Source organism: Laccaria bicolor, genomic scaffold, assembly GCF_000143565.1.
Source record: "Laccaria bicolor S238N-H82 LACBIscaffold_1 genomic scaffold, whole genome shotgun sequence".
NCBI classification, from domain to species: Eukaryota; Fungi; Basidiomycota; class Agaricomycetes; order Agaricales; family Hydnangiaceae; genus Laccaria; species Laccaria bicolor.
The window spans coordinates 2,756,277-2,776,170 of record NW_001889872.1 but is presented as its reverse complement, the minus strand read 5'-3'; the positions used below and the strand labels follow the sequence as shown (position 1 = coordinate 2,776,170).

Here is a 19,894-nt window from a genome sequence, read left to right as displayed (position 1 = left end):
AGATGTTGAAGAACGAATGTGAGGTTATTTTTTTTGTGCTGGGTTCTATAATCGCTTCTCCGAGGCACGTATGAAACGGGAAACGTCAACAAGGGAGGTGAAGAACCACTTGGCTGGCGCTGAACGGGGGCCTGTGAAATTTGAAAGGGAAGGTTTTGAAGAAGGATTAGAGACGCGGTTCCTAAGAAAAGTGCAAGAGGCAGATGGTAGTGCCCAAAATCCATACGGCTATACGGTTATTAATGATGCTCAAAATAAAAAATACCCAGATTTTTTTACCTGCATCTTGGTCCGATTTAAGTAGGTGCTTGCAATTGTTCGGATGATGGTATCCCGTGAATGCTTGCAACCAGCTTTTTAACGGGAGGCGGACAAACACTGCGAGTGCCTAGATAACGGATAGTATAAATGCTATAAATTTGGGAAAGAAGTGCAGGACGAAATCATACCACGATTATGATCGTATCTTCGAACAGCCAAACAGGGCTGCGTTTTAAAGATTCACTGACAACTAAAAATTTCAGTACATCCGCCGCAGTTGATACGACGCAGAGGTAAGAAGTTCAGCCAAGACCTTCGATACGTTTGCAACCTCGGATGAAACACAGAGAGGGTACAGGAAGAGCCGGCTAGACGAGGGTTTCGCGGACGACTGTGGAGTCACGACCTGCGCTGGTAGGCAAGGTTTGCATAAAAGAGACAAGAGATAAGGATGTTGAATTTTGGGCTGGAAGACTCTTACCGAGCCCAGCAACACAGATTGTCGTTGACTCGAGCACTTTATTTGAAGGGGTGGCGGCCACCATGGGGAACGATAACAACAAATTTGTGAAGTGCTTCCAGCTTGTATGCACCCCGGTGGTGGACGACAGTCCGCAAAGAAGAATTGGGGCGCTGGAGTGCGCTGCAGAAAAAGGACAATGGGGATCCATTCGAAAGCACCGTGGATTGTGAGGCCGTGAAGCAAGTCGGAGGATCAAACTGGATGGAGGGCGAAAAGAGTCATTTATAACGGACAAGTGAGAAACCCAGCGTAAGTATGTACATTGGAACCTGCTGAGGTTGCAGGCAACTGCAGATTGTGCAAAGCCAGTGCCGTTGGAAGTTGATCGGGCCTCCATGAACGTTCTTGTGAAGTGACATTGGTGCAAGTACCGTATAACAGCTTGATAAGTTGATATGAAACGCTACAGTAGTCTCTGTGCCCGCTTCCCTTGAGACTGTGAGAAGACGATCAATGTATTGTGTTTTCTGGCCTTGATTATGGATGTCAACGACCTTCATCCACCTGACGACTATAGTCACAGATTCTTCATCTGGCACGAATGGATACAGGTTTGCATCCCATTTTGCGTCTACTTTCTTCTCCTCTAATCCCTCAGCAGGCCAATGGACCATTGACATCGGAGAATGTCTTCGACTACTTTGCCACATCCATGTTCTACGATAAACAAAGCAATAATCAAGTCCTGCGCATGCAGACTATACATACTGGAATGCCGATTGTTAACGAGGCAGAAGAATTGAGGTAAGCACATATTCACTATCTTGGGTCTCAACATTCATTACAGTTGGCCGTCAGGCGGTTCGTTGGGATAGAATTTGCAGTCGTTCATGCGGAGCCTCCGTCGTTCTTCGTGATACAAAAGCGTGAAAGATTGTCTCCTGACGAAGGTGAGCTGCCAGTTTCAATGGCTTACCTCGTTATTCTTACTCTCCATCCACAGTGAGGCCCTTAGCAGCGTACTTTGTCACCAACAATCGAATTTACCAATCCCCTGATCTGTACACGGTTCTCTCGAACCGCCTTGTGAGCTTCATTCATTGCCCATCTTAATTAACCAGTTTAAGTTCTCTCTAGCTGACCTCCGTGTCTGCGCTCCAATCATCACTTGATATTCTACGCAAACACCGGCCAGACTATACTCCGCGTTCTGGTTTTGTTTGGCCGATTGTAGATTCGTCAACGGCTGAGGATGGTGCCAAGAAACGAGACGCAGAAACTGGTGATGCCTCTTCCGTCATTTCACAAGCAAGGCCCACAGAAGAACCCAAAAAGCAACAAAATAACATGCTCTTAGTTAACGCGATGCGTGCCACTGCTTTGCACTCAAAGATGTCTTTTACAACGACTTCGGCAGCACATGTTGAAAATGCAACGACGGAGACACCTGTAGCAGCCCCGATGCGCTCCTCCGCTACCCCTGCTCCAGCACCTCAAGACACATCCACCAAAGGTGATTCCACAGCTGCCATACAGGATGCTACTCGAGCCCCTCCTGGGGCTGGCAAGAAAAAGAAGAAACGTTCGTGGATCAATACTTGACTCGAATTCTACTCAATGAACTTCATAGGGATGTCCTTGGCAGCAACGTCCGCGCCGGCCTAGCCTCATTGCGACTCTACAACTTCGTGTGGACTTAAACCGTTATCTAACATTGGTCTGGTTTTCTCTTTCAGATCTTGCGCGCGGAAGAAAAGACCTCGAAGGGCAGCTATGTGCGGCAACTACAGTTCTCCGTAAAAGTAGGCAGCAAGGAGCCCTATGTTACGGATGCCACGAGGTCATACCAGCAAGGAATCTTGTGAATCACCCAACGGGCTCTGGGTAGTAGTTTCCTGGTAATCCCATGTAAACAAATTCTAGAATTTCGCAGTCTCCCTGGTTAAGCCCGAAGTTTGAACTTCGTTCTTACTTTCAAGTTTATCTCGCGCCAACACTCGTCAGCTTCTCTGTAAGCCAGCCCAACGGTGTTTTCATGTTAGCCCCTCGAGAACCCAGGCCACCTCCACCGAGAGAGAGTGGGTTGGCGGACGCGAACGAATCTTTCCTTGCTTTAGCAGCTAGTTGCACTTGAGAAACAGATATAAGATGAAGGGCGAGGAAGATGGGCTGAACCACACACCTGATGCGTCAATCTCCTCCACATTGGTTTCAAGAACCAGACCGCCTTGAATAATCTCAGCAAGTATGTGATGTACCTAGTATAATGAGTCGGAATATAACGATTTGCATGAGGTATCTCTTACAAACCTCATCAAAGTGAAAAACGAGATCAAGTTCACAAACGTTCTCGAAAGCTCGATCCAAGGATTCAACAAAAACCTATATTCGACAGGGATATAAAAGAATAATGGTCGCAACACAGATATGGGACAGACCTGGATCAGATCCAGTATGCCGAGCTCGCTTTCCGCACCATCCACCACGAATACGAAAAAGAGGGTTGCATAATTACGATAGACTACTCTCCATTGTTCGTCTGCCCCACCCTTTGGTCCAAGAAATGCCTCTAGTTCAGGAGCATCCAAGAAATTGCAAAGGCCTGAGGGTCGTGTGCAAACAAGAGAGAATATCTTTTGCACTACCGTTTGAGCTGATTGGTGCAGGGGCGTATAAAATTTAGTCATTCGAGCGACTCCAGAGGTGTTGACTATCAATGGGGCGTTAACAGGCAGGACAAGGACATCATCAAATAAAAACGCAACAGATTAGGACGGCGTGGATCATGGTCACTTGAACTTGTGATACAGGTTAGTTGGAATGTAGGCCACTGCGATGACCGCCAACTTGAGGATGTGATTAAGGCCCTTGAGCAGATGAACGTTGACCAGTAGATGAGGGCATCATTTAAGCAAGCTAAGTGCGTAAAAGCATTGTAACGATCACATGACTATATATGGTGCCAATAAAATTAAGCATTGTCCCGAGGGAGCTTCCAACCAGGTTGAAGCCTTCCAGCCAGGCTTCCCACAGGACCAGAGAGTCCTCCTTGACTCTTGAAGCTCTCGAGGAAATTTTTGATCAGGTTGTAGTCAATCGACGCTTCCCCAGAGTCTTCATCTTCATCTTCTGCTTGCTCAAGGGTAGCCTTCAGCTCCGCCTCCATGGCAGCATCGATGTCCTCATCCTCATCCTCGTCTTTGTCATTAACATCAATCCGGACTGTCTTCTCTTTCCCTTTCCCCTTCGTTTCAGGTGCTTTTGTGGCAGGAGCCCTCGAACGGCGATTGCGAGCTAATTCTTGGTCTAATGCCTCCATGACGGTTTCAAAGGAGTCAAGTTTCGGATTGACATTGGGTCGAGGACCGGACATTGGCACCCGAGGTCCAGGGTCTTCTGCAGATTTTGATTGGTTGGAGCCTGGAGTGTGATTTGACAAGGGGACCTGCGGTTTTAAGGTTGCACTCTCAGGGAGAAAGGCTGAAACAACATGTGAGAAAAAGTTACTTTATGGAGAGTGTTGAAGCATTACCACCACGACCTTTGCGATCTCGGACAATATCATTCCACTCTTCGTCACTTAGGCCAAGGGCTTGCCTGGAAAACTCAAGGAACTCAGCCTCCTCTTCCCCCATGTCGATATCAATCTCTCCAACCACCTGCGGCCGGTCCTCCTCCGACTCATCATCATCTTCCATGGCTTCTTCATCTGTTTCATCGTCTGAATCAACGACGCCATCGAAATTATCACGAGGTAAAATAGGCTTTCTAATAGGTCTCTCCTTCACAGCTGGGACTTTCGTTGACTTGTTCGTGTCATCATCCTTGAGGTGGTCATCGCCTTGGAGGTCTGGAATAACGGTCACAGGCGCCACTCTCTGTGAGTTGCTGTGATACGATGCTGGCATCTGTCCGTACTCAGATGGGTCAAGAGCTGGAATAAGTTGATCCATTGCGGCTTGTCGTTCAGCTGGATCGGTGTCCATTGACTTCTCCGAATCGTCATCGCTAAAGGGATCGTCTGAGAATTCCTCACTGTTACAAAAACTGTAAGTAGTGAATCTTAACAAACCAGAACAACTTACTCCTCAAACCTGGCACCCTCCAAATCGCCTTCGCCTTCAACGAAATCTTCGACTTTCGTAGCTAATTCTTTGAGTCTGTCGGCCTGCTCCAAAGTCGTTCGGTCTTCAGCCGTCTCGGCTGTGTCAATTTCCATAGCGTTTGGGGCTCGATTCTTGGCAGGTGGAACGGTTGATTGTAACATCTGCTCGAAATCTTCCGAGTCAAGATTTAACCATTCATCGTCGTCCTCGGTTTGGTTCGAAGTGGATGGGGATATCGTTTCCGATGCCGCAGCATCGACTTGGGATGCAAATGACTGACGCGTAGCATTACTACAGTGAAATTCAGATGATGATTTTAGAGGGAAGAAGAATAAATTACTCAGTTTGCCGGACCTCCACAAATGTAATGGCCGCTTTGTTCTCTAGCTCCCTCCAGAGTTCAGAGCCTTCCACTTCGCCTTTGAAATAGTTTGCAGATACTAGATTCTGCAAGAATTTTTGATACTCTGGTGTTCGGCGAAGAGCATCCTTTGCAGCCTCAGCCTAAAATACCGAAGTTCGTCAGAGAAACAGCATTGCGAAATTAAAAGAAACTAACGGATGACTTTGTACCCTCAATGGTTATGTTGGAAGTGCTCAGCTTGCCTTTGCTCTCTTGATACAGAATTTCAAAGCCAACGGCCTGAAGAGATGTCAGTTCTGGAATGATCATCACAGGAGAATACGGACGATTTTCATACCGACATCCCTCCAACGCCACTCGCGGGTTCCCTCTTTTTCTTGCCACCGTCCAAAAACCTTGGGCGGAAAGAATTTTTGTCCCAGCAGCTGTGCGTACGCCGTTCTGGTCATTTTTACTGGTTGCAATACCGACGTACCAGGCGGCAACCGCAACATCCGATGGGCCGCCTATCTACCTATCTCGTCAATGGTCACAAATGGCCCGTTCTCGAACCTCAGACTCACGCGTAGCTGGATCGCATCCCTCGTATAGAAGGCTTCCACTGATTTCTGTACGAGGTGAGGCCTTGCAACCAAGGCTTTGGCGATGTCAATGGGAATGTAAGCATTCGTAGTGTGGACATGCTTTCGCCTCGCAGCCGGGTAACTGGGACATTATTAACTCAGGAAATCAGAAATTTCCAAGAGACAAACCCAGATATCCGTTCCCATACAGCTTTTTCCACAATTGGAGGGGCCAAAGTCTCCACAAATGGGTTCTGGACCAACTTCACGGCATCGTCTGGCGTTATGAACTCGTCGTCATTGTCCGAGCCCTCATTATCACTTTCCGTTGAATCAAGGATTTTACGACGAATCCGTTTTCTAGATGGTGGAGATGAGTGTGAGAGGGGGATGAGGTGTAGGCGGGAGGCGTAGATCCAGACCTGTAAGATGATGGCGCATAAATAACACTATTCCATCGCCGAGAAAGTAGACGGGCGTACCCTGTTCTCAGAATTTTTTGGCTGCACCCACAGTGGCAATACCTCCGCGGCCTCTATGAGAAGAAACTCTCCATCAGAGTCGAAAACACTGTTCATGTTAGAAGGATGCAAAACATGAGACTGAATCCTGCCCACCTGATAACGAGGTCCCACTGTGAGCTGATCTCCTTCAGCAACCAAACAGTACACCATTCATCGTCTACAGAGTCTCCCACTCGCATTCGACCTTCGAGAATCCAGTTGTCTTTAACTTCAGGATGCGGGACGACTTTGACCTCAAAGGCATCGCGGTGCCATATATGGTCGGGAAGCAAGATGTCAACATAATCTATCAAGACCGCCGCAAAAGTCGTCACAGCAGCTTTGTCCGATACGTTTTGAGCTGGGTAGATGGTGTATTGAAGCGTATCTTCGGAGATTGCGGGAGGTCGATTGAAGATGTCCATGATGGATGGGAGCTCAAAATAAAATGATGTAAGTACACAACACCATACAAATGCACCTCTCGCTCTGGTGAACGATGGCCACAACAACGTCCTTCAAAGACCGCAATCTCATTGCGGTCATTGGAGACGAGGTAAGATTATTCAGGTTTAACAAGTCCCGCTAATAACCACGGGCCAGGATTCAATCACTGGGCTTCTACTTGCGGGAATCGGACATATCAATGAGCACCAAAAGAAGAACTTCCTCGTCGTAGATGCTAGTGAGTATACTTCTTGTCGATAGCAAAGAGTGCACTGAGGAACTCTGTTTCTTCCCCGCAGAAACTCAGGTAGCCACGATTGAGGCCGCGTTCCAGGAATTCACTGAAAGAAAAGATATTGCTATTCTATTAATCAACCAACATGTACATCCGACTGCTTCCGCGAGGACGACATCTTATTATCATTCTAGATCGCGGAGAAAATAAGGCCGACAGTCGATAAATACCAACAAGCGTTCCCCGCACTGCTGGAGATTCCGTCAAAGGACCACCCCTACGGTACATATGGTTGTTATTCTGGAAACGAGACAACGCTGACCTGGGAATTCAGACCCGTCAAAGGATTCCATCCTCAAACGCGTTCAGAAGTTGTTTGGAGATTGACGGGAATACCATGAGCTTTCTGTCCTTCAAACTCTAGATACTGTCATTGCCTTGTTGTAAACTAATAGTCCTCGAAGCAGGTTTCACAGAGATAGATGAAGTGAGATACAAATACATGCAGGTCTATGACACCCAGCGCATCACAGGCTCGTGTTCTCTGACTCCAGGAGCTCGTTCCACGAACACTCGCACATTGTTCGGATCGCGTGAACCTAAGATGGGGAGGATGAAATGCGTCTTCAACTTAAAGTACCAGCAATAAAACTTACTTGGTATGTCGACAAGTAAATATCGAAACACAAAGTAGCCATCATTGTTCTGAAAGGCACAAAGTTTAGACTGGTGTCTGAGACCAGTAATCAAACACCACCTACCCTGACCAAATCTGCATGCACCTCCCCGTCAGTATATGTTACCCCATGTGTTTTCGTTGCATCACGCGATGCTTTTGTCGTTCCTTTCAGAGACGAGAACATGCCCGCAAAATTCCACATTCCACTGCCATGCTGTACTGTTGTCTCCTTTTCTTCCGGGCGGGGCAAAGTTGGCAATGGGGGCCGAGGCAGTGGAGATCCAGTGAGGTACTTGAAAAGATTTTTCCAAGAGTCCCAGACTAGACCTGCATGTTCCTTTGACCAATCAACACCCTGCTCGAACGTCAAGTTAGACAGCCCAGCGAATTTGTCTCTCGCCCAATACGTTGCAGAGGTGAAATAAGACACTTCTGAGTGATGGTGTTCCGCAGCCTCTGCCTGGCCTTGCACGTAGAAGGTCATGATCATGTGCTCTTGACCATTGGGATCAACCATGATTTGGGACGTGACTTGTCGGTTCCGGTGTCGAGGACGGATTGCAGACGGAGGGTTATTGTGAAAGACAAGGGGAGTATTCAGGTATTTCGCGATCTATACGCGATATCAGAAGGTTATGTTAGAAGAACTGACGAACGGACTCGAGGTGACGCCTTGATGCGTTCGCAAGCATCCCCATACAACACCGTCGCTGAATTTTTGGAGAAAAGCTCTGATGTCAAAGAGTATACAAGGAGGACGGAGAGGCCGGCTCCCAGCAAGATGACTCCGAAATTTGTTGTTCGGGCCGTAGTACGAAGAACTGTAAGGCCATAGGATGTGAATCAGTCGCTTTAAAAGGCTGTAACTACACACCCTTTCCTCCTGCGCTAAGTTCTGACCACTTTGGTACCTTCTCTCCCTTACGTAGCGCCGATTGCGACAAGCCGAGTTGAAATGGTCCGACAGTGTCATGTTTTGCCTCTGAACGGTTTGTGTCCAGAGAGTGTGATAGAAGCGAGCCTGGTTCACTGAAATCCAAGTTGTCACGACGGGTTGCGTATCTTCTCGAGGGAAATGCTAGCGCAACGAGGGGCCTCGATAGGGAACGCAAATTATTTGTTGTCCGTGAGCAGCGGCACAGAGCTGAGAGATTCATGTCGACAGTCCAAGTGCTAAGCGCTCAGTTCAAACAACGTCACGCTGCATAAATAACAAGCTCAAATAACGTGCGTAGTAGAACAGTATCAAAAAGTACAATATTAAGAAACAACGGTTACGATCGTTCTCCCCTTAACCTCCTCGCTAATGCCAGATCCTTCGGTTGGATAGTAACACGCTTAGCGTGAATGGCCGCCAAATTCGTGTCCTCAAATAATGATACCAGATATGCCTCGGCAGCTTCCTGCAAGGCCATAACAGCGGACGATTGAAAGCGCAAGTCGGTCTGTGTGTCAGGGGTGAAACATGATGAGCAGCATGATTATATTGGTATCGTCGCCACACACCTTAAAGTCCTGAGCAATTTCACGGACAAGACGCTGGAAGGGGAGCTTGCGGATGAGTAGCTCGGTTGACTTCTGGTAGCGCCTGATTTCACGGAGAGCGACGGTACCGGGCCTGAACCGATGAGGCTTCTTGACTCCACCAGTGGCGTTCTACATCAACCAGAGTTAGTTGAGTGAGGGATGGCATATGGGTGTACTCACACTGGCCGTCTTGCGTGCTGCCGATTTGGATGCGAGTTGTTTACGAGGGGCCTTGCCTAATCCAAACGATGGTGAGCGACGAAAGAGCGATGAGGATGGCAAACCAAACATACCTCCGGTGGACTTGCGAGCGGTTTGCTTGGTACGCGCCATTACGAGGAAGGGAGCTTGCTGTTTGTGGTGAGGGCTTGCTGTTGTGGTGGTGGTTGGGGACGAAGGATCAATGGTTTTGGAATATCAACCAACGCTGCCTTTTAAAAGATTTGGAGGTATCAAGTAGTCCACAAACAAACAGCACGCGTTTCGATCGCGTCTGTCACGTGATTTATCGCGTTAGGTCAACTACGTAACTCAAGTAGAATCTGAAGCTTTGAAATTTGAAGTCTAACATTGTCTACTTGGCTTCAAATGTTTCTAGTTTCTCGATCACAGATTTTTTTAGCTACGTATTCAAAGTTTGGTGAGAGCGTCATCGATGGCGAGGAAGAACATACCGCAGGGCTGGGAACAGCGCCTTCAAAATAGTTGAGCACCAATTCAGTGGCTACCCAGTCGTGCTCAATGGCACCCAAGTCTCTAAAAACAAGTGCACGGGGTCGACCAGGTGTTGGGGGTGAAAGGAAAGCGTCGAGCGGTGTGTGTTTGGTCAAAGGTGAGTTGGGGAATAAGCTCTTCAATTTCCTCATCGGTGACGCTGCCGACTGAGCATCGTCTTCTGTCAGTGTCCCCTCTTGCTTGCCTTTGACAAGTCGCGCTTGTAAGGCACGCATAAATGCATCTCGTAAATGTGTGTAGGAGGTCGAACGCGTTGGCACTATTACTGTTTAGGGCAGAACCGACAGGAAAGAGAAGGTAGCGCACCAATTCGTATAACACACGCGGTGTTTCTCACAATATATTTAATCTTCTCCTCGGGGCTCAAGTCTTTGGGGACCTGAGGCGGGTGAGCGAGCCTATATTACCATTGCTAGCAGCTCACCATCAAATTAGGATTGTCGAGGTCGGCATAGAAACCAATTGAGTAAACCTTGATGTTGAGAAACGAGACTGTCCTGACCCCTAGGCCGACAAGAGATAACGGGGGTATATTGATTTTGGAAGGGACACGGATGGTTTTTGGGAAAGATATTGAAGTCGCTGGGTCAACTGACAAGTCGAGGTGAGAAATGCAAGATGCTACAGACTGAAAACGAACCTACTGAGTCCTCAGGAGATGGTTTTGGAAAAGGTTGAGAATCGGCATCGAGATGAACGGTGCGAGGTGAAAATGTCAAGTAAGTCGCGAGACTAATAGCAGTTGCCCATAGCAAAAGCCGCGGTTGGTTTCTGGCTTGCGGTCTTGGAAACAAAAAGGACGCAAAGCGACGGGGTGATATCCGAAGGGGTTGTGCAGGCCGACAGCGAGAAAGGAGGGCCTGACGGAACATGTGAGGCTGGCTACCTTTTAAGTATTTAATTTGACTTTTCGGTTTATCAAAAGTAGTAATTTTGGTCACGTGCCATTGTACACGACCCCCGCAGAGACATTTCTGCAAGAGCTTGCGCGTACACCTGCGCACAGATTCCAGACCAATTGTCAGTGCTCTTCTACTTTCCCGTGACACCCCAGCGACGCGTCACCCAGCTTCCTTTCCTTTATAAAGCAGTCCCCCCGTGTGTTCATCTTATCTTTCTCACATCCCGTCATGGAATCTCATAACCATCCCTATCAAGCTCCCATTCCGTTCGGAGACATATCCGCTGTAGTCCCCATGGACGACGACGAAGTATCCATCTTTGATACGCCAGATGGTGCTTCAGAACTCTCGGATATTGAGAAGCAACGTGCTTCTCTACAATCATACCTTGATGCCTTGCCTTACGAAGGCGAGTCTGTCGAGAATATGCAGGAACGACTGGAGAATATTATCGGGAAGATGTATATTTGCGCCAAGGCAAAAAACTGGCTACTTCTGAGCACTTGGGATGGCATGCTTCAATGGTATATCGCTTTCCTTGTTTCCTTGACCCTACCTAATTTTATTTAGCTGGTTATTGATGCGCTACCCCATGCCCAAGACAACTCGCGCGAAACTCGTCCGCTTCTATTATGAGCTTTGTGCGATGCCCGGCATCGAACCTCGCGTTATTCGAACTTGGGCTGATATGTTGTCTCGACTTCTCTCAACTAAACCAGGAATGAAACGCAAGCTTGAGGCTGAAGATCTTGAACTTTCTTGGAAGCCTTTGTGGCGCGTTTTGCAGAAAGAATTGTGGCCAAAATCTAATATTCGTGATAACACGTAGGGCTTGATTTTGCAGTTCTTCTATTGCCGTTGACAATTCACCCAGGAGGAATCTTGTTAATATACTCCTATACGTAGCTGAACAGTGTAAACGCCACTTTCCCGCTCAAGACATCCCCGAGATGCTTGAAACCTTCCTGCCTCTTCTGACGCCGGACGTATGTTCATTTGATAGTTTTAAAATGCTAGCTGACTGATTCAACGGATCGAACAGTCTGTGTTGGTCATCACCCCAGTGCTGACTTCATTTTTGCCTCCATCGCACACTCACCTCTATTTGCCCGCCCTTTTCAAATTATGGGAAGCCTTTAATTCGTCAGCTATGGACGACAGACTTCTTGAAATGTTTGGAGAGCTTTCGGAAGAACATGTTGCCGGAAAGTTTGGGAATGCAGGCGAGGGTGGGGCAGACTGGAAGGATGTAGGGATATGGACGGATATTCAGTGGAATACACTGATAGGGAAAGGCCTTGGCTCTATGAGTGAGTGAACATGATTTTTAAGTGTCCATCTACAAGTTGACCTTTTTGGAATACTCAGACGTTCCTGTGGGTGCTATGAGGGTAAATAGTTTCCGCCAGCTAACTCAGCAGTACTAACGATGCTCTTTTAGGGCGCTTCAAACACATCAGCACACGCCGATGCCACCGACAAAAATTCGGCAAGGATAAAGAAGACCGTCAACAGAATCCGTAAGTTTAGTTTTTCCCACCTCTCCAATTCACCTTAATTTCATTGGGCGTTGTCAGATTCGATTGCCAAATTACTCGTATACTCTATGCGGCTCGATGGCGACGTTCGTGAAAATAAGCCGTCAAGTGGTGGACTACAGGGCAGAGCATTACCCCGAAAAAGTGGCTTCGTCGCTGGATCGCACGCTCTTGATTCATTAGATCAAATAATCACCAGCACGGAGTCATTCTTCCACCCGTCCAACAATGGTGCATGGACAGCATCGGTGAGTCTTTTATGTTGTGTGGATATTGAATCTCACTTAAAATAATCAAAAAGTTGACCATGTTTTTACATCGTTTGACTTCGGAGTTCACGAAACGCTGGATGGAAGAGGAGCTAGAGAGCTGTAAAACACCTGTGGTATGTTTTCCCTCTACGGAGGTCAATCTGTTTTTTTCAACCGACAACTCCAGGCCCACCGCCTGACACCCTCCATTCGACGAAGTTTTGTTTTGATTCTGCGGACTCCAGCCTTGCTCGCTATGTTTGCCAAAGACCCGACTGCTATGAGCTATGCTCAAGGGGCACTTCGCGCACTTGCAATGCTTGATTCATCTTTAATCATGCCTGAACTTCTAGACCGCGCATATGGTGGTCTCGAGATTGTCAACGAGACACATCGAACAACCGCAGTTTTGAGCATGCTATCAGGTATTGCGAGACCATTGGTGACAGAGAAGGTGTGGCTGGGTGGCCAAAGGCATGTCGTACCACTCTTGGAGCTTTGTATCCCTGGAATCGATCTTGTGCGTTTATTTTTAACACAAATAGTACCGGTCTTGATGAATTACCAGAATGACCCAGGCAAAACAGTTTGTGCGACCATGTTCATCGTGTCCGTAATACAGCATATCAAAATCGGAGACTTATCCATGCATCATAGTGGCGTGGCGTTTACAGGCGACACTCCTGGAGACGAGATAATGGATATAGATGACACCGGCGACCGACTGCCAGATGGGACAGAACCAGGGGAAACCCCAACCCTGAGCAGAGAAGAGGAAAGGTCGCTTGTGCGTGACAGCACAGCGGGTTTTGCGGGTATGTCACACATGCCTTTCTCTCCATTCTATACTTGAACAATCATTTTAGACTGGGTGATATCTTTGTTCCGTCGCGTCTTGTCCCTTTATGAAAATTTGCCCGAAGAAGGCGGCAAAAAGAACACGACAGGCGGAAAGCAAGAAGAGAATGTTCTCAAATCGATCAAGAGCATGCTTGACGTCATTTGCCTACATCTATCTGACCAACTCTTTGACCTTGTTCTCAATCTCGTCTACGATTATGCAACTACGAACGCGAAATCGAACGCGGTTCGCGCCTTTGGACAACTTGTCGCATGTCTTGCTCGAGTGCGCCCAGAGGAAACAATGGCGAAGTTTTTGCCCTTCTGCATTAACCAAATTGAGGACGAATTGAAACATGGTGCATCGAGTGTGCGTACGACGTCTACTCATGCAGCAGTACCTTCCGATACAACACTCCATTGGAGTACGTTCTTCATTCTGCGCTGTAATTGTCTTTTGAACCTTCCTTAGACATATCGATTTTACGTGGTTGTCTTGGGTATGGAGGCAAAGCAGTGAGTGCTGCCATCATTTGTTCATACCGAAACTGTTCTTATTTTTACGTTTAAGTTACTCAAATATCAGTCAGAGATTTTGGGTCTGTTGAAGCTTTTGGTTGACAAGACGAAAAGTGAACGCGGCTACACAAGTACTGGCCGTCTCATTACCCGGATACTCAACACCACCGGAGGCGTTTATCCACTTAACACCCGCTTCGTTAACACAGACGAGTGGGACACTCCAGGTGTGTATACTTGACGCCTCAGAAATCCTTCGTTGAGTGATCACATTTTAGCCTTTGACAAGAACCATAATACCCAATGGGGACGGCTTTATGAACCTCAGGATGTTGTAGTCGAGTGGCATGGTTAGCATTCTCTCTCACCTTGGTTTTGCTTTTCTGACGCTTCGACAGTGCCGTCTAGTGAAGAAATTGCTTTCGTTTTGGAGGTCATTGAGCAAATCGCCAAGCCTAGCCTAGCTGTTGTGGAATCATTATTGTCGTCAACGTCTAAGTGGGACAATGTCGCGCGCAACGACTTCTGCCGGTGAGAACATTCGGTATTTTCCCTTTGAAGTGGGTAACAAATCTCCTTGCTCTAGATATCTGCATGCATGCAAGTCCATTTGGTTGGGCTTGCCGACATTTTTCAAAGAGCAACAGAAACGAATTGCGAACCCATGCCTGAATCTGGAAATTGAAACAGCTGATATGGTTATATCTCCCCTTGACGTGAATGCCGGGTTCACGCTTACAGACCCGAACGATCCACGATATAAAAAGGTGGTGCAAAGCCGCTTGAGATTCTGCGAAATCATACAGCAAGCCGCCTCGACTCTGAGACGGAACACTAACGGGGAAGATCATATCGATGCTATTATCGCTGTGATAAGGGCAATCGACACTGCTTTGCTTGCCTACGGCTTGAGCAGAAGCGACTTTGACTCGATGCAGAAAAACTATGTCCAAGCCCGCGAGTGGGTTACAACTTCTTACATTTATTGCAGCTGATCATATCATTGCTTGTGCAGCTTGAACCGATCGTGGACCAGGCAGAAGGACAATTCACGCCTGGTCTTCGTCAAGCGTGCGCACGTGTACCACAGCGGCCGTGTTTACATGCATGCACTTTACCGTCATCGCTCTGAGCTTGACGACAAACTTCTTGAAGAACTGGTGGAGTTGTCGCTCTCGCAGTACACTAGAATTCGAAGGTACGCGTGCATGGTCCTCCCGCAACTACGAGGTTAAATCAATTATGACAATTAGACAAGCTCAGGCGGTCATCCAGAACGTCACTGGAGTAAGTCATGCTACGTGACCCGTACTATCTAATTTCCAACCAGCAACAGTATTTTGTTCGGTCCACGCGCTTTATATTACCCATCCTCTTTGGTGCTTTAGCCAAAGGAAATGATCCCGATCGGATGAAGGGCGCTTTGTATGTGCTGTGGAACAAGGGGATAGGTTGGTTCTTTTTGCTCTTGCTCATGCTGAGTTAACATGCTTCTGTGTAGCTGCATACGCCCTCGCCGGTGGGTAATCTTGCGAGGACTACAAAAAAGGATTATCCGAATTAATTTTACCAGACCAGGGATTCCACAGCCGCTACCTTTTGTCACTGCTCAATTGCCAGCATGAGGAAAAGGTGAGATATCCGACATTGCATTCCCGATTGCAGTAATTAGAACCAGTTCCTACCAGCCTTCTGTACAAAAGCTCGTGAATACGTTAGCTTCGGACTGCATCGGGCACCTCAATGAGGAGGCCGTCCATACGGACGCTTACGTCCTTGATACACCTCGTTTGGACAGCGTTCTCGAAGACCTACGCAGCGAATTTTCTCGTTCGTTCATCGATCAGGGACTTTTGGCTGATGTCATGGGCAAGGCACATATTCGCATTATGAGACGGGAGGATGTATACAACGATACGGTAAGCGAAACAGATAATACATTGTTGGGACTGTGATTAAAAGTTATGATTGTTAGGTGACGTCGATTCTTGAGGTTGCATTGAGGCCAACGACACATGTAAGGCGCAATTCAGTTGTGAACCATCGCGGACTGACTTGTCGATTCCAAGTGGCGCTATGTCCAAATGGCATCTCGATTCTTGTACGGACTACTGCGTCGAGACGTTCCAACCTCGCCAGATGCCACCAGATTTTTCGTGGAGCAGTCAATCAGTCCGCAACCCACGATAAGAGCTAACGTTCAAAAGTGCGTCACGATACACCCCTAAAAAAATGTAAAATAAATTCTTTTGTTAGAGCCGTCATTAAAGTCCTTACATACGCCAAGATAAGGACCTACGCAAAATCTGCAGAAGAACTTTGGCTTGAAGAATGGACTAATCCGTTACAACAACAGGTGCCAATTGGGAATCCAACAAAATTTCTTGAAAGTCTTCAGCACCCAAACAAACCAATGCAAGGGCAAGTTTTTTCGCCATCTTTCTTTTACTTCTTGACGAGGTCTTCGTAAACAGCGGATATTACATTGACAAGATACAAACAGGCTTTTTGGCATGGACTCCGAGTATCAAGGGTTACCGGCCTGTGTTGGATCACACAGCGCCAACTGCTTGGGACCCCAGCTCTGCCGCCTCCCTGCAGTCAATCCACAAAATCGTGGGTCACAGGGACTATTTCAAGCAGTTAGCCCTGCTCTGGGGTCAAGAAACCAGCAAAAACGGCGGTGCATTAGAAGTTCGTCCAGAAAATGTCGCCTTCTTCAAATCTCTAGGTAAAATTTGAGGACAGTCAATACTAAATACTGGTTTCTAAACATCTGTCGTAGCCAAAGTTTTCCAAGACGCTCTCTTGGATGATATTTTCGCGGTTGTTGACCCATTGCTATCGGACTCGGATAAGTATAAGCAGCGCGCTGGTGCAGAGATCCTTGCAGGGACTCTCCGTGGTTGGTGTTGTTTCAGTAGCCTCTCTTCTTTATGGGTGCTGATTTTTCTCCAGGATCAAAGCATTGGCCCCAACAATCTCTAGATAAGCTCTGGTCGTGGACAACAACTCGACTGAACGGTATCTTAGCTCAGATTAAACCAGAAACCTTGACCTTCTGGGAAAACATTTTTCAAGTGAGCGGTCGGGATTGATCCTGACAAGATATGTATATTCTTAAACTTTAGCGCAGTATCAATTGTCGCAGCGTGATCCGCGACGAAATGCGGCCCTGGTCGATTGGATATTGACCCTCCCCCTCGAGTTCAACGGCGACTCCGCTTTCGAAAGTTCGTTGATAAGAAATAGAATGGAGGCGCTTTTCGATTGACATTCTGTGACAGTGACAAAATCCCTTTCTTTGTTCAGCGTCTTGGTTGACAGCCTTGGGATATTTTTCAATCCGAGATCCGAGAAATATGTCACAATCTTATTTGACAATGCAAATACCGGATATGCCGAGGTATGTATATTCTATGCTGCTCCTTTCGATCGTTCATCTCGTGTCCAGATGCGGCAACATGTTTGCCATGGCCTGTACTTGATCACGCGAAACCATTGGCAGCCATGGTACCCCTCCACTCGCGCCTTTTTAGTTGCATGTCAGGAGTTGAGAGATCCTCTGCATATTCAGTTGGTTGTTTTCGTTCCGGTTAAAACGGGACTGACTTGACATATTCTAGGGATCCTTGGTATATGAGTCGGGTTTCGGCGATTCTGGAGAAACTTCCAAAATGGAGGGATGAGCGTTTATCTCCGCCACGAGTCAGTCAATCAGAGGTGATATCATTCTACCATCACCAAACTCCCTAGTGTTAACCCGTCTTTACAGTACGATAAAGTTGGGTTAACTCGTATGCGACCACATTTCCCAATTCTTCCTACCGCTGACGGTTAATCTTAGTCCTGCAATGGATATGGATCTCTGCGCACGGCCCTCAGGCGTGCCTGGTCTTTCCGTATATTGTCCCTATGATGTAAGTGCTTTAGGTACCGCTTAATGGTACCGGGTCTGACATTGGCCCAGGCCTGAGATTCTTCGCATGTCGGAGCTGAAAGATAACTCTGAGTTGCAAGCCTACAGTTCCGCCGTCTTATATATTCTGTCGGCGGTGTCCCCCCCGATCGAATACGTAGCATTGATTCTAGATAACTTTGTTCTAGCCATCAAGTCATCCACGGTGATACCATTGCATATCTTAGGCATGTCATAAAAATATTGATCAAACCTTTTTTAGTCCTGGAAGATTCGTCTTCATGCACTGCCAGCGCTGGTGGTATTCTTCTACAGAAATCTTCTCTCGATCTCACAGGATGGGGTCGCAAAGATTATGGACGTTCTACTCGATTGCTTGTCAGACGAAAATGTCGAAGTTAGAGAAATGGCTTCCAAAGTACTCTCAGGCGTGGTCAGATGCTCACAGCGGCAGAGCATCGTGCCCCTAAAGGTGGAGCATTTTTTGTCGTTCTCGCTCAGTCACCTCCTGACCTGTTTGTATCAGAACCGCTTTGTCGCTTTGGCTCGCAAAACTTCTCTTCCACCACGGCGCGATCCTACCTACGCGGGTGCCTTGCGTTCTCTTCACTCGGCAATTTTAGGAATCTGTGCGCTCATTGAAAGTCTTCCGTACTCGGTTGAAGTATGGATGCCACCTCTTACTGAAGGTATGCCGCTTATGCGCCACCGGCGTTTTTTTCTGACGAATCTCAAGTGTTGGCGCCTCATGCCACTGACCCACCCCCGATCTCAACCACTGTCCGAAAATGCGCGTCTGAATTCAAAAAGGTAGATAGCTTCCTACTCTGTGGCTTCCCTCATTAACTCCGTTTCTTCCCAGACACACCAGGTACTGGTGACCCAGCCGGCTTTCATTTGTATGACCTAACCGCCATTCACAGGACAATTGGCACAAGGATCAACAATTATTTAACGAAGATCAGCTGCAATCTCTGTCCACCATGTTGGTGGGCACGTCATACTGTTCGTGTATATTTACATGTATTCAGGCATTTGCTAACTCTGAATGATACAGACGCCTGAGTATCTTTCTGTCCGTTATTTAACTTATAAAATATCGGCTACTGCAGCCATTGGCGCCTTCTACCTCTCAATGTATCATACTCCCCCCGAGGGTGTGTGACCCGTACAGTGTCCCTTCCTGATTCTGGCGCAGAATGTTGTTATCGAGCCGTGTACAACATGTGATCAATCCTTGCCGCTTTCTTCATGAACATGAGCCCTTCATATGGAATAGGAAGACGAAAATGCCGTGACTGAAGGTAAGATTTGAAAGCCAGGTTCCCGTGTACGAAGAAAAAGGGGGTCTAAAATGCGACGTTCACTGCAACTCTGATCGAGGGGACTTCGTTACCACCCTTATGAGTTCGGATCGATTAAAGATATGAAATCAGCAAGAATCAGCGGTCAAGATGGGCGTCACGATTAATCTGCGTCGAGGATTGAAATTTCGAGGTCGAATTCCGAGATGTGTCATGTCGTTCAGAACTATGAACGTTCATTCAGCTTTGAGGCAGTAATGTTGTCTTGTTAGCGTTTTTGTATCAAGATGCAGATTCGCTGATTTGGGAAAGTTTGGTGTAGCTCAATAAGCGATCAAAGGTTGTGGGGTACACATTCGATACTGTCAGTAAAGCTCAGTAAAGCTACAATGTTTGAGCTGATAACGCGGGCACCTCTCAAACATCACGATCGATGGTGCCTCTAGGTCATCGATGTCGATCATTAAATAGTTGGTGCACGCAAAGCGCGCTCAAGGCGTTTACACGTGTAGTGCATGTGGAGAACAAGAGTGAAGGGATGCTCGGTTCGGAGTTTGAATGAAGCAACCCTGACATGAACGGAAAAAAAAAGTGGTTGAAGCGAACGAAGTGTTGTGCATTTCTGTTGTTGGTGAATACTCTCGTCGATACAGTAGCATCGATAGCGGAGGAAGAGAAGCAGAGAAAAAAGTGATTTGCGGTACTGACAGACAGTGATTAATTATTGGGCACGTTGCT

At 47.3% G+C, this 19,894-nt stretch overlaps 8 protein-coding genes across 8 annotated transcripts; 3 read left to right on the top strand and 5 right to left on the bottom strand.

Moving 5' to 3' along the window:
* Nucleotides 1-1,263: 1,263 nt before the first annotated feature.
* On the top strand, nt 1,264-2,326 carry LACBIDRAFT_301761 (uncharacterized protein; the record flags this gene model as incomplete). The annotated part of the gene is made up of 5 exons (XM_001874229.1): nt 1,264-1,335; nt 1,386-1,528; nt 1,583-1,674; nt 1,728-1,810; nt 1,862-2,326. 5 exons carry the CDS (start codon nt 1,264-1,266, stop codon nt 2,324-2,326), a joined length of 855 nt encoding a protein of 284 aa, XP_001874264.1.
* A 450-nt stretch (nt 2,327-2,776) lies between these two features.
* LACBIDRAFT_147555 (uncharacterized protein) lies at nt 2,777-3,459 on the bottom strand (the record flags this gene model as incomplete). Its single annotated transcript, XM_001873610.1, has 4 exons — nt 2,777-2,853; nt 2,907-2,982; nt 3,035-3,106; nt 3,163-3,459. Coding segments are annotated over 4 exons (522 nt in total), but the record flags the coding sequence as incomplete, so codon positions are not given.
* A 236-nt stretch (nt 3,460-3,695) lies between these two features.
* LACBIDRAFT_301759 (uncharacterized protein) lies at nt 3,696-6,685 on the bottom strand (the record flags this gene model as incomplete). Its single annotated transcript, XM_001873609.1, has 10 exons — nt 3,696-4,204; nt 4,257-4,759; nt 4,810-5,121; nt 5,171-5,334; nt 5,390-5,473; nt 5,521-5,700; nt 5,758-5,899; nt 5,947-6,179; nt 6,240-6,327; nt 6,375-6,685. 10 exons carry the CDS (start codon nt 6,683-6,685, stop codon nt 3,696-3,698), a joined length of 2,526 nt encoding a protein of 841 aa, XP_001873644.1.
* Nucleotides 6,686-6,756: 71 nt separating this feature from the next.
* Nucleotides 6,757-7,420, top strand: LACBIDRAFT_181240 (uncharacterized protein). The gene is made up of 5 exons (XM_001874228.1): nt 6,757-6,816; nt 6,864-6,945; nt 7,007-7,089; nt 7,137-7,224; nt 7,277-7,420. The coding sequence occupies exons 1-5, from the start codon at nt 6,760-6,762 to the stop codon at nt 7,327-7,329; spliced, it is 363 nt and encodes a 120-aa protein (XP_001874263.1). The 5' UTR covers nt 6,757-6,759; the 3' UTR covers nt 7,330-7,420.
* A 32-nt stretch (nt 7,421-7,452) lies between these two features.
* Nucleotides 7,453-8,778, bottom strand: LACBIDRAFT_301757 (uncharacterized protein; the record flags this gene model as incomplete). Its single annotated transcript, XM_001873608.1, has 5 exons — nt 7,453-7,541; nt 7,599-7,647; nt 7,704-8,234; nt 8,282-8,442; nt 8,496-8,778. 5 exons carry the CDS (start codon nt 8,776-8,778, stop codon nt 7,453-7,455), a joined length of 1,113 nt encoding a protein of 370 aa, XP_001873643.1.
* Nucleotides 8,779-8,810: 32 nt separating this feature from the next.
* Nucleotides 8,811-9,481, bottom strand: HTR16204 (histone H3; the record flags this gene model as incomplete). The annotated part of the gene is made up of 4 exons (XM_001873607.1): nt 8,811-9,066; nt 9,128-9,277; nt 9,329-9,384; nt 9,442-9,481. 4 exons carry the CDS (start codon nt 9,479-9,481, stop codon nt 8,896-8,898), a joined length of 417 nt encoding a protein of 138 aa, XP_001873642.1. The 3' UTR covers nt 8,811-8,895.
* Nucleotides 9,482-9,722: 241 nt separating this feature from the next.
* LACBIDRAFT_301755 (uncharacterized protein) lies at nt 9,723-10,755 on the bottom strand (the record flags this gene model as incomplete). Its single annotated transcript, XM_001873606.1, has 5 exons — nt 9,723-9,770; nt 9,823-10,142; nt 10,190-10,262; nt 10,308-10,474; nt 10,524-10,755. The coding sequence occupies 5 exons, from the start codon at nt 10,753-10,755 to the stop codon at nt 9,723-9,725; spliced, it is 840 nt and encodes a 279-aa protein (XP_001873641.1).
* Nucleotides 10,756-11,079: 324 nt separating this feature from the next.
* Nucleotides 11,080-18,917, top strand: LACBIDRAFT_301754 (uncharacterized protein; the record flags this gene model as incomplete). Its single annotated transcript, XM_001874227.1, has 41 exons — nt 11,080-11,309; nt 11,356-11,610; nt 11,660-11,771; nt 11,828-12,095; nt 12,154-12,176; nt 12,227-12,305; nt 12,363-12,571; nt 12,625-12,708; nt 12,762-13,094; nt 13,143-13,389; nt 13,441-13,839; nt 13,887-13,930; nt 13,986-14,160; nt 14,212-14,283; nt 14,332-14,464; nt 14,520-14,894; nt 14,949-15,131; nt 15,187-15,220; nt 15,270-15,384; nt 15,435-15,452; nt 15,507-15,565; nt 15,622-15,852; nt 15,909-15,950; nt 16,003-16,139; nt 16,190-16,354; nt 16,408-16,664; nt 16,719-16,838; nt 16,892-17,013; nt 17,070-17,166; nt 17,221-17,339; nt 17,388-17,509; nt 17,560-17,656; nt 17,709-17,730; nt 17,781-17,853; nt 17,904-18,057; nt 18,115-18,324; nt 18,379-18,541; nt 18,589-18,662; nt 18,715-18,723; nt 18,776-18,857; nt 18,910-18,917. The coding sequence occupies 41 exons, from the start codon at nt 11,080-11,082 to the stop codon at nt 18,915-18,917; spliced, it is 5,751 nt and encodes a 1,916-aa protein (XP_001874262.1).
* Nucleotides 18,918-19,894: the final 977 nt, after the last annotated feature.